We start from the raw sequence: 12981 nt of genomic DNA, 5'->3' as shown, positions 1-12981 counted from the left end.
TTTCCTTCCTTGTAAATGGGGATGATGACAGTCCCTTCCTTCAAGAGAAGCCATGAGAACCAGTCACTTAGATAGTGTGTGCCAGCACTTGGCAAACAGAGAAGCGTCGATAAGAGTGAATATTAGAGCCAGCTTTAGTGGAACAGGCCTTCAGTCTCAGCACTTGGGAGGCAAAGGCAGGTAGACACCTATGACTTTGAGGCCAGCCTGGTCTACATAATGAATTCCAGGACAGCTAGACCTAAATAGTAAGACTCTGTCTTGAAAACAGAAAAAAACAAAACAGAACAAAACAAAACAAAACAAAACAAAGAGAGTATACTGTTAGGGTAAAATAACAGGTCCATGTCTCCACTAGTGACTGATGGAAGAGGACTGTAAGACATGTCTGCAGCTGTCAAGGTTCACAGACTGATCCACAGTCTAGTATTACCTCCCTTACAATCCATTGTCACGCTGTTTCCTGTGAAACTCCCAAGACCTCAAGTCCAGAGTGTCCACTAACCTGAAAAGTCAAGCATCTTCTTGGAAGAGCCACTGATTCTTGAGGGAGTTAGCAGAGGCAGAGAGGACCGAAGGGCGGCTGGTGGGAGAGGGTCAGCTTTCTTTTTAGAGGGAAGCCTCTATGCTCCCTACCTGGCTCAGTGCATGGCAGGGAGAGTGCCATTCTGCCTGTCTTCCTGGCAGCATTGCTGATCCTGATGGAGACTGTGTTCCAGAAACTCAGATACCCTCAATATGACAAAGGGCATGACTGCTGGCTCCAATGCAGCCACAAAGAAAGTATGACACTTTCCAAGCGTGAGTGAATGGCAGTGACTGCGGCTATTAGAACTTTCTGGTGATATTCAACTTGAGTCTCAGAGATGGGTTGTGAATGAGAGGGAAGACGTTGCAGGCAGAGGCATGAAATGGGCAGAGAAGCTTGAAACAGCGTCCAAGAAAGGATGTGGTCTGAAGTAAGAGACAGAAGTTGAGGTTAGAGAGATTAGTGGCCCACCTTTGAGGATCTTCCTGTGATCAGTTAGAGACCTTGGACTGTGGTTGACAATTGGGAACCAAAGAAGATGTAAAAAGAGACAATGTGACAGTGGTAAGAGTTTTGCTGTCTGTGAAACAGCATAACAGTACCTACTTCATAGGGCAATGGTGGGATTAAACCAAGGGATCTGCGTAACGTACTTAGGACAGCTTTTAGGTTATGTTCAATAAATCGTTAGTGGTGCATTTGCCAAGGATTTTAATGTCCTGTTAGGAAGAGCTGTTGCAAAGTCACAGCTACCAGGGCAATGCATAGAGGAAGTCTGGCTTGGCCGAGTGGATAGAGTCCCAGTCTTGCATGGAGATCTAGTAGGCATGGGCTTGTCTGACCAATGAACGGGAAGTCTCAAGCTTGATGTAGACCACAAGTGCATAGTGGCCTGGCCCGTGCCAACATCTCTCGGTCTCACACAGTGGGCTCCGGTCATATGCTTAATCTTGCCCACCCTGGCCCTTTATCTTTGTGGTCCCCTCTATCTGGAGTGCCCTTCTGTTATACCTTATTGTAGCTGCCACTTTTCTTTTATAAGCTTTTAATCCTAATGCCATTTGTTTTGAGAGGCTTTCCCCAAGTCCCAGCTCATCAGCCTGATGGTCAGATAAAATGAACTTATTTGTTTTCATGTTTAATGTCTGTTATTCTTAAGGGACAGATTATGCCTTCTTTGCTTACCACTATATCTCTGTCTGGAACAAGCAGACCTTCGATAAATGTTTCCCAGAAAAGTGAAAGGTCTCAAATGATATCTTCTAGAGACTCATTCTTTGCAAGTTGATTCTGGCAGAGGTGACCTATCAACCTCAACCAGAAATTAACACAGTTCAGTGAGTTCAGTGAACCGAGGGCTTTGTGGACATACAGGCCTTGAGCTGAAGAGAAAGGATTACATAAAAATAAAGTAAGTTCTGCTGCAGAAGAACAGATTCAGGACAATTTCCATCAGTGGGTCGGCCAGGAAGATGCTCCTGGTCTTCAGGAGTCTGCAGGTGATCTGTAAGGATGGGGTGCAAAGCCTCTGGTGGAACTCAGAAGCATGGGCTACTAGAGAGTCCTGGAGGGCCAAGGCATGGGTCTTGCCTTCCAACAAGCCATTCAAAACTAATCTTTTGATATTATCCCCAAAGAAGATTGCAACTAGCCACAGCCACAACAACAGACTTGAAAAATGTTCATTCATACAACTCTACAGAATGCAAATACCAAGGAGAGTTTGAGCTCATCTTTCAACACACACTACAGAGCCTTCCAGTTGTTCATTTGTTCCAAGCAGCTCTGTCAACCTGTCTTCTAGGCCGACATCCTCCTGATTCTCTGTCCCCCATGCCTGCTCCCCAGTCTCCTATGGTGGTGGCTGCTCATCTCATTTGTCATTAGTAAATGCCTATTTGAGAAGGCAGCTAGATGAGGCCTCCAGCTTTTTCTCTGCTGGAACCTTCTCCCTGGAAGCTGGCTCCTTCACTGACTTTCTTTGCCTGGATGTCATTTTCTCAGGAAGGTGTCTTCCCTACAGCCTTACTAAGAATTGTGTTCCCCTCACCCTTCACCTGCCCTTCTCCTAACCTTCCTGTGGTGCCTAGCCTAACGACTGCACATTTCTTATTTTCTCTGTCTATTGTGTTAGTTCCAAGAGTGCAGAGATTCGTCTTTTATTGTTATTTATTGTCTGGAAGAGTGTCAGGCACACAGCAGGCTTTCGAAAATGTGTGTGGGATGAATGGTTGCAACTCTTCAATATTGCATATTTGTATTTAAAAATTATACCAGTAGTTCAGAAGCAACCCTCCAACCTCATTTATGCCTGTTTTAAAACAAGATTATTTCCTCACACACCTGTAGCCAGAAGTCTGAACACAAGATATTAACAGGAGAATGTTTCCTGTGAACATTCTAGGGAAGAATTCCAAGCTTCTGGAGCCTTCAGGCAACTTCAGTTCCTGCCTATGGCTCTTTCTGTCTTCTCTCCCTCTTAAAAGGATACATATCATTAGAACTAGGGGCCACTCTGATCCAGGATGACCTCATTTCAAGCTCTTTAACTTACCTCTGTAAAGACTGTTTTCCAAATAAGGTTACCTTTTGCCATTGGCAGTGAGGTGTGGGCCAGAGACACAGCTCCACTCTGCCATGTGCAGCAGCCTGAGGACTTCTTTCTAGAGACCCCTTTTCAAGTGAAAATGGGATTCTTAATTTCATTACAGAAAAGAATTCCAGGGCCAGACAGTTTGAAGCAGAATTGGAGTTTATTCAGATTTTGGTCAGCAAGATGGTTCAGCAAGTAAAAGCACATGCCATGAGTTTGGTCATGAGAACCCACAGTGTTGTTCTACACACACACACACACACACACACACACACACACACACACACACACTATATATATATATATATAATAGCTTTAAGCATAGTGGGAATTGGGGAGTGGTTTTATAGAGGTGCTCAGGGAAAGAATAATACACAGCCAAGAGCTTGGAAGTGGGGTTTGCAAGGAAACTCCCACTTAAGGATTGTATCATCCACTATATAGACTACTTGGTAGCTCTCAAGTTATATCTCAATGAGCTGTTAAGAATCCCCGCTTCCGGCTGGGCGGTGGTGGCAAACGCCTTTAGTCCCAGCACTCGGGAGGCAGAGCCAGGTGGATCTCTGTGAGTTCGAGGCCAGCCTGGTCTACAAAGCTAGTTCCAGGAAAGGCGCAAAGCTACACAGAGAAACCCTGTCTTGAAAAAAAAAAAAAAAAAAAAAAAAAGAATCCCCCCTTCTGACTCTTTTATTTTAAAAACTTGCTTACAAAGTAGCAGGTTTCATTATGACATTTTCATTCATATTCCATTTGGTTGACCCTTCTCACCTGCTAGCTCCTCTCCCCTAGCCTCCCTGTTACCTCCATGTTTACCGTTCCTTCTTTCCTCTTGTTTTGATAAAAGAGATTATAAGGTGACTTCAGAGGTGCCTCAGGTAGGGTTTGCAATCTGATGATAGTCGCACGGGTCACGAGGATGTACCCAGGGGTTAAGACGTCATTTACTTAAGTCCGGTTTCTTGTAAGGGTTCTAGCAAACTGCTGCTTTACAGCTGGGAAAGGAGGAAGGCCATACATGTTTAAGACTTCAACATTCTTTGTTGAAGTATCTTTACATACAGGGAACGTTGTCTCTCTGTAGGTAACCTCCATAGCAACTGCTAGTTGAGCTGGAGGTTAGCTCTCAGCTAATCCTTAACTAGACTTGGGAGAGAAGGGATCTTTCTCTCCTGCTTACATTCATCGCCTAAACCTAAACTATTTAAACATGAGTTGAAAACATTTTTTATTTTATTTTACTTTATTGGTGAGGATTGTTGTTTTCAGGTTATTATTGTCATCTGCAAAGACATAATAACTAAAGCAACGGACACAGTAGGCACGTAAGTGTTATTTTTTATTTTATTTTATTTTTTTGGTTTTTTCGAGACAGGATTTCTCTGTGTAGCTTTACGCCTTTCCTGGATCTCGCTCGGTATACCAGGCTGGCCTCGAACTCACAGAGATCCACCTGCCTTTGCCTCCCGAGTGCTGGGATTACAGGCGTGTGCCACCACCGCCCGACCTTAAGTGTTATTTTTTAAAATTATTGCATCTTATTTATCATGTGTGTGCACCTCATGGAGCTGGTTTTTTCCTCGAACTCAGGTCACCAGGCTTGACAACAAGCATCTTCATCCACTGAGCCATGCGCCGGCTAAAGTCATTAGTTCTTGAATGAATGACCCTTTGGAGTGGGTGGTATAGTGTGTGGGGTCTACGGGGTGCAGCTTGGCTGACGTGACAGAGAGATTGCTGGGGAGGTACTGGCTCAGACACCCGGACCCAGACGCCAAGGTCGGGTCGCGCCTAACACTAATTTACAGCATTAGCCGGCAGGACGCCCACTGCGCAGTCGCAGTCGCAGGAGCTAGTTGAGGCCTGCGCAGCTCTGCAGCGGGGCGGGTTCGCGCAGGCGCAGAGGGAGTCGGCGACTCGGGCAGTGCTTCTGCGCGCTCCGGGCGCGGGGCCTGGGGCGTTCGGGGCGTCCCGCTTGTCTGTCTGTCCCTTGCATCCCTCACCCGCTGCCAGGCAACTGTTCTGCCAGGCTGTCTGCACTGCGCCTGCGTCGGGCGCCAGCCTTCTGCCCCCAGTCGGCGCCATCATGCTGCTGCCCGTGTTCACCCTGAAACTCCGCCACAAAATCAGCCCCCGCATGGTGGCCATAGGGCGATACGACGGGACTCACCCGTGCTTGGCGGCTGCCACCCAAGCGGGCAAGGTAACCGGTCCCACCCGAACTCCGCCGGCGTCCAGATCCCGCCTCTCACGCTGCCCCGCCCCCAGCCCGCATTGCCTAGCAACCGGTCGCTGCCGTCCTTGGCCTGAGGCCTGTCTATATGGGGTTTCCGAGGAACAGCTTCAGAGTAGTGACGTCTCTTATGGGCAGTTCTTAGTGTTGCACAGTATTGAGACCAGATCAGGAGCTTAGGGAAGGGAAGGCTCAAGAAGGAGGAGAGTTTGGTCAGGATTAGCAGTGATCGCTGACTCCAAATTCCTGCGCAGAGCCTATGCTTGCTGCATGGAGTCTCTAGCTTCTTTACAGGGAGGGGGGGGGAATAAGACTACACAAATCCCAACGTTAAATTCAGATTGTACTTTTGGTCCTTGATTACGAACATTCAGATTCTCCCCCATAACTTAAGTATTCACTAAGTGGTTAATAGGAGACAGACACATACTGGGATAGCTATCAGAGTCACAGTGATAAAAGATCATTTAATAAACATTCATATTTACATTTGACACTTCTACATGCTTTCTAAAAGTATTGACCTCGTCTTATCTCTGAATCCCCAAAATCTAGCATGAAAGATGTGTCCAATGTAAATATGAATATTTGTTAAATGACAAGGCCTGTGTATCGATGGAGGCATGCACAAAAAAAAAAAAAAACCAAAAAACAAAAAACAAGGACTATATGGACTTCAAAAATGCATCTTCTAACAGGTACAAAGCCTCATACATTAATTCACCCAGCATCATTGCTACAAGGCCAACAATGCTAGCATAGTGGAGGCGTAGTGGATTCTTGCTTTACTGGCCTCTAATTCCATAACCTTCAGCAATGAATAACTAACTATGATGTATGGGAAGTGATCACTAATTGTTAGCTGCTGTTATTTTCTTTTTGTTATTCCCACCTTAGTGATTAGAAATAGTTCAGAGAGGTTCAATTTAGTGTCTGAGATTGCTCAACCAAAGAGTTCTAGAAAGGAAGCTTTATGTGGTAGCTCACACAATTCCAGTAATCCCAGTACAAGAGAGTGAGGCAGGAGAGTTGCCACCAGTGTGTGATCAGTGTGGGCTACAGACCGAGACCCAGTTGGAAAAAGGGGGGAAAGTTGTGGGAGTGAGATTGAAAGCATTTTGTCACGCCCAGGGTGGTTGTCAGTCACAGTTACATTTGTGAAGCGAGTTTAAGACACTTCATGTACGTCGTATGCTACTTTCTGTGTGATGTCTTGGGATACATAGCTGGAGTATAACGATTCGTTTCAGTGGGTTATGATTTCATTGACTGGTGTAATGAAGTCAAGTACTGAGCACTGGGCCTGATATGTGATGCTGTGGTTAGGAGGCACTAGCCAGCCTGACAGAGTGGTACACACTTGTTATTCCAGCTACTCAGGAGGTTGGGATCATATATTCAAAGCTAGCCTGGTGTCTTAGGGTCCCTATTGCTGCAGCAAAATGCCATGACCAAAAAACAAGTTGGAGAGGAAAGGGTTTATTTGGCTTACACTTCAGCACTGCTGTTCCTTAGTGAAGGGAAACAAGGCAGGATCCAGAAGGCAGGAGCTGATGCAGAGGCCGTGGAGAGGAGCTGCTTACCGGCTTGATTCCCACGGCTTGCTCAGTTCACCCACCTTCTTATAGAACCCAGGACCAGCAGCCCGGGGATGGCACCACCCACCATGGGCTGTACCCTCCCCCATTGATTGCTAAAGGAGAAAATGCCCTATAGCTGGATCTTATTCAGGCCTTTCCTCAGCTGAGGCTTCTTCCTCTGATGACTCTAGCTTGTGTCAAGTTGACACACAAAACCACTCAGTACACCTGGGCTACATAGGGAGACCCCCCACCTCAAAATTAAAGTTAGAAAAGGGGAGAGGGTGAGGAGATGCCTTATTGGATAAAGGCACCTTCTGCCACGCCTGATGACCTGGGTTCTAGCTGAGGGGCAAGCAGTGGAAAGAGAACTGACCTCCACTTGTGTGCCATATGGAGCCTGAAGACACACACAAGAAAACAATGCGATAAGATAAAATTGAAAGGCTGATGATGTAACCCAGTGGTAGAATGCTTGTCTACAACTCAACACCCTGGATCCCATCTCCAGTGCTGCCCCTGCCCCGGGCATTGACAAACATTCACCACAGATTCATATTTGCATATTCATGGGTAGGAGCACAGCAGTAATATAACAGGCTGAAGATATCCCATTGGTCTTACCTTAGCTGTTCTCAACCTGTGGGTCACGACCCCTTTGTGGGTCCCATATCAGCTATCTTGAATATAAGATATTTACATTATAATTCATAGCAGTAGCAAAATTACAGCTAAGAAGTAGCAATGGTTGGAGTTCCCCACAACAGGAGGAACTGCAGCATCAGGAAGGGTGAGAACCACTGCCCTAGCCCCTGATCTGAGGCCTTATCCTGTGCTGGCCACTTTTCTTAACTCTGCAGATACTGTGGGAAATGAAGTTTCACCTCTGGAGCTTACATTTGAGAGTACCAGGCAGTTAACTATGTATGTGATGTGTGCTTGGTATATCGTGTTGGAATGTATAATATGCTATGAACTGTTGATGCTATAGACACACTGGTGTATGCATTTGAATTATATACATGCTATGTAGGTTAAGAGGACAGAGCAGTAAGAGAATTGATGGGAGCTTGCTGATTGAGAGGGTGATCAGCCAGGACACAGGTTTGAAGGAAACCAAGCAGGCTTGTAGCCATGTGGGCCGACTGCTTTGTAGGCAGAAGCATCAGTCAGTGCAAAGGTGTTGGTGTAAACCAGAACACAAGGAGACTGTGGGGCTGGAGCGGAATGGCCGAGGTCAGGAGGTAGCCAGGAGCTGTGTTAGCCGTGGTTTGTTCTGTATTGTACAGAGAATGCTCTGTGTACGTTCAGATTGAAAGGGGTGAATTAAAGCACATAGCAAGCGAAAGTAAAGGAAAAATTAGTAGACAGCAGGTAGGTAGAAGCAGCAGATAGCTAGCAAAACATCAAATCAGGAGCTCACAACATCCAGCAGAAGTGACGGGAGTAGCCTGACTAAGGGCACAAACAAGGGGACATTATCAGGTCAGCCACTTATTATTATCAGATCAGCAGAAACGGCTGGGGAAGCCCTATTGGACCAGTCATACTGGTGTTCTCATCTGGGCAGATGAGAAGCAAAAACCAAACAGTTGGTTCTCCCCTGAAGTGGTTCAGCAAGCAGAGGTTTGATCCCTGGGACTCAATGTGGCAGAGGGAGAGAATGAAATCCACAGATCGTCCTTTGATATCCATTTTATGATCCATATAAAATGTAAACATTCTTTAAAAACACAAATTCCGGAGCCGGGCCGTGGTAGCACATGCCTTTAATTCCAGCACTGAGGAGGCAGAGGCAGGTGTATCTCTGTGAGTTCGAGGCCAGCCTGGTCTCCAAAGTGAGTTCCAGGAAAGGCACAAAGCTACAGAGAAACTCTGTCTCGAACACACACACACACACACACACACACACACACACACACACACACACACACATTCCAGTTGGGTGTGGTGGTATATGTCAGTATACTTGGAGACAAGATTATCAAAAGTAGGAGGTCACTCTGGGTCAACAGAACAAAAAAACAAAACTAACCAATCAAACAAACAAACAAAAAAACTCAGACCGAAAAACCAACCAAACAAAACCCCATAAAAACACGTTGCAGCCAGGCCTGGTGGCATAGGCCTGTATTCTTAGCTACTCATAGACAGAGGCAGGGCTGGAAGTTGAAGACTGGCCTGGGCTATAGAGCAAGACCCTGTCTCAAACATGAAAAAGGGCTAGGATGTAGCTCACTGGTAGAGTGCTTGCCTAGCATGGTCAATCCTCAGCATTGCAAACAGTATGCAAACAGAAGAGACATTCCCAGCTGACTCTAAGACCTGCTCTGCCCACTGGTGCCTCAGCTTGAGGCAGAGCTTCATCAGTACATCCAGACCCGGACTCCGCCTGACAAAGATATTTTATTCATTGAACAAAATATTATACTATATATCCTGATCATGCTTTTCCTTTCCTCACCTCCTCACAGGCCCTCCCCATCTCTCTACCACCCAACTCCATGCCCTTCTCCCGTCCTTAAAAATAAGCAAATTTAAAAAAAAGCCGAACACACACACACAACCCCCCAAAATATACAAGCAAAGCAAAAGAAAAACAATAAGACAAATAAAATGTCCACACAAAGCAGTATGACACAAAAAGTCTACAGAAACACCACTGAGATTGTTTTGTGTTAACCGTCTGCTCCTGGACATGGGTCTATACTGCAGTGTGGTTGATATACCCAGTGAGACTCCACTGGAGAAAACTGTTTTTCTTTTGCAAGTGGGTACCAATTGCGGATAGCTTCTTGGTTAAGGGTGGGAGCCCATGTCCATTTCCTGCTCTGAGCACTGACACCCCATCTGGCTTGAACTTGTGCAGGCTGTATACATGCTGCCATAGTCTCTGAATTCATGTATGCGTCAGTCTTATCCAGACTCGGGTGCACGAGTTACTTCCCTTCTGTTTTTTTTTTTTTTCTCAGTGTCTAATTTCTAGAAGACTTCAGGAGTTCCTTTGTTCAGAGCTATTACAAATGAATATGATGTGGTGACTCATGCCATTCATGGTCAGGGTACTTAGGCTGCTTGTTTGAGTCCTGTCACTTACAATCAGGCTTAATCCTTCTGACCCCATAGAAGTCAAGTGCAATTAACAGAGCTGGTAAAATATCACACAAATGAGAACATTAAACAATATTCAGTTGCTGCACACATTTTCTTCATGTTTTCTGGTTAGTTCTTTTGAATATATTTTAAATTAGTTAATTTGTATGTGTGTGTGTGTGTGTGTGTGTGTGTGTAGGTCAGAGGAAGTCACTTCTCTCCCACCATGTGGGTCCTTGGGATTGAATGCAGGTGTGGTGGTGAGCTCCCTTCCTGCTGAGCTTTATTGCTGGCCTAAATTTTTTCTACAGTATTTTTTTTAAACTAATTTGTGTAGGCAATAGCTTAAAGTTAATACTGTCTTTATACTAAAGTAACAAAATATTTAAAATTAGGGCCCAGGGATTTCCAGTTTAGTGTTTTTCATCCTTCTGGCATGATGATCCCTTAAAGTTGGTGTTTTTTCTTTCTTTTTTTTAAGATAATAAAAATTTTCTCAGTGAGAGGGAACTGGGGGTTAATAATTTTACTGTTCTTGCAGAGGTCTGGAGTTTGGTTCCCAATACCCACATCGCCAGCTCGTATGCCCTGTAGCTCCAGCTCTAGGGGATCCAGTGCATTCTTTTGGCCTCTGCTGGGGCCCATACATACACATTTGTACATACAGGCACAGAGACATACACATTAGTAAAATAAAACCTTCGGCGGTTTCTGCGATGAAGTCCCACAGTGAGACCGTAGACCCCCTTGCTCGGTAGCTCTTTAGAAGCCGCAGGCCATTCTGATATCTAAGACACTCTGCCCACAGTGGGTTCTCTGTCTCGGAACAGTGTCACCGCACCTGAGAATTCATTTTCTGATGCGAGCTTCATTCTCACAGGTGAAGCTCAGGGGGTTGAATGATGTGTGAATTCACTGAGATGATCAAGTTTATGATCATCAAAGCTGTTGACTTTCTGTCTTTGGGACTAATTTGAATTCTTGGTCTTACTAGTGGAGATTATGGAACAATCTTCAAGAACGTGATTTAAATGATGTATTTTAAGTTTGTAAAGTACATTAAACCCATGGACTATTCTAAGAGCTAGAAAGGGAAATTGTTAGGACTGGTGTGGAAGGTACTGTGGGATGTGCTTTTCTGATTCCTGTGATTAGGTGCTGTTCTGTATCTGCATTGAAGCTGGTATCAGCTTCCTGTGTTTAACACTAGCAAAGATGGATGCCTCTGAACCATTTGCATCCTGCTGGAGGAGAGCATGCATGCAGCCCTCATAAATGGCAGCTAGAGGTCACTGTGCACTCTCACGGTGGGTCTAAGAACCATGGGATTTCCATAATTCATCGAGACTGGAAGTTGCCTACCAACAAAACTGTGTATGAACATCTTCTCTCTGTCTTCTGAGCTCTGTAGACCAGGCTGGCCTCGAACTCACAGAGATCCACCTGCCTCTGCCTCCCAAGTGCTGGGATTAAAGGCGTGGACTACCAGGCCTGGCCTTGTATGAATATCCTAAGCTTTATAGATTAAGGTGACTTCTTGTTATTGTTGGAATCGACTCAATCAATTTTTATAAACAAACTATGTGAATTTGGCTTTTTTTGATGTCTTAAAGGGAATATGAATTTTTATTTTTCAGATTTTTATTCATAATCCTCATACACGGAGCCAACATTTCAATGCATCCAGAGTCTTCCAGAGCCCCTTGGAGTCTGATGTTTCGCTCCTCAACATTAACCAGACAGTGAGCTGCCTGGCTGCAGGAGTCTTGAACCCTGAGCTTGGCTGTGATGCTCTTTTAGTGGGAACACAGACCAGTCTTTTGGCTTATGATATCTACAACAATTCAGATTTGTTCTACAGAGAGGCAAGTATACCCCCTCTGACCCATTAATGCCCATGGTTTTTTTTGTTTGTTTGTTTGTTTTTGTTTTTGTCAGACAGGAAGTTTTTTGTTGATTGGTGGTGTTGGGCACTGAACTCAGACCCTTGGCGTGCATACTGGGTAAGTGTTCCATCTCTGAGCTGCTGTTGCCAGCCCTCGTCACTTGGATTGGAGCCATTTGCTGCAGTGTCTTCTTTGTGGTGACAGTGGGAGCTCCCCTTCACCTCTATTTGTGCATATGTAGCCTACTTGTCCGGTTATGGTTGTCACACATTTGGTGACAGCCGGGAGTGTCTCTAGCATCTGTGTCTGTGACACCATGTGTCAGACAGTCCTCTGGTGGCTTTGCATTAAGCACCGCAGGTTGTTGGAGGCCTTGCTGCAGCCTGCCGTCTCCATGCGTCTGCAGCTTTAACACCTGAGCTGTCTGTATTTATTATAGGAAAGATAGGAAGGAATATTTTTTTAAAAATCACCTATAAACAAACAGCATTTGAATTTATCCACCTAGATTTGTGTGTGTGTGTTGAGATTAGGGCTCACCATTGCCCAGGCTGCTCTTGAACTTGTGACTCTCCTTCTTCAGTCTTCTGAGTGCTGGGATTGTAGACATAGACCAGCTATGCCTGGTTACACACTTTGTTCATTCATTTAGTAAGTATAAATGAGTACAATTTTTTAAAAGTTCTTTTAAAAATACTTCTTATTTATTTTTTGAAAAATTTGTACATTTATACAGTGTATTTTGATCATATCCGCTGTCTACTCCCCTCTGGGTCCACAACTTGTCTCCCGTCTCACTCCTCTTAGCCACTTTCTGCTCTGCTCTGGCCTCACCACCCGACTTCACATCCCCCCCCCCCTTTTTTTTGGTCCTCTGTTGTTTAAATGACACATGGAATCCAATTAGTGCTGAATATGTGCATTGGTGTGGGGCCAACCACTGGGACACGGACCACCTACCAGTGGCCACACCCCAAAGAAAAGTAGCTCTCTCTTCCCCAGCAGCCAGCAATTGCCCATAGCTCCTCAGCTCATTTTCTTATAAAAAGGAATCACAGTATATACATGTA

At 45.2% G+C, this 12981-nt stretch overlaps 1 protein-coding gene across 1 annotated transcript in view; it reads left to right on the top strand.

The window, feature by feature from the left end:
• Positions 1 to 5010: 5010 nt before the first annotated feature.
• Positions 5011 to 12981, top strand: part of Bbs2 (Bardet-Biedl syndrome 2) — a 40809-nt gene continuing 32838 nt past the window's right edge. The window contains exons 1-2 of the mRNA XM_036188220.1: positions 5011 to 5322; positions 11663 to 11890. Of these exons, the coding sequence (XP_036044113.1) occupies positions 5206 to 5322; positions 11663 to 11890 (345 nt within the window). The 5' untranslated portion in view covers positions 5011 to 5205. The remainder of the gene's footprint in view (positions 5323 to 11662; positions 11891 to 12981) is intronic.

The sequence above is a fragment of the Onychomys torridus genome, chromosome 5 (assembly GCF_903995425.1).
Source record: "Onychomys torridus chromosome 5, mOncTor1.1, whole genome shotgun sequence".
Lineage (NCBI taxonomy): Eukaryota > Metazoa > Chordata > Mammalia > Rodentia > Cricetidae > Onychomys > Onychomys torridus.
Note: the sequence above shows the minus strand (reverse complement) of the source record. Positions and strands in the feature narration are given on the sequence as shown.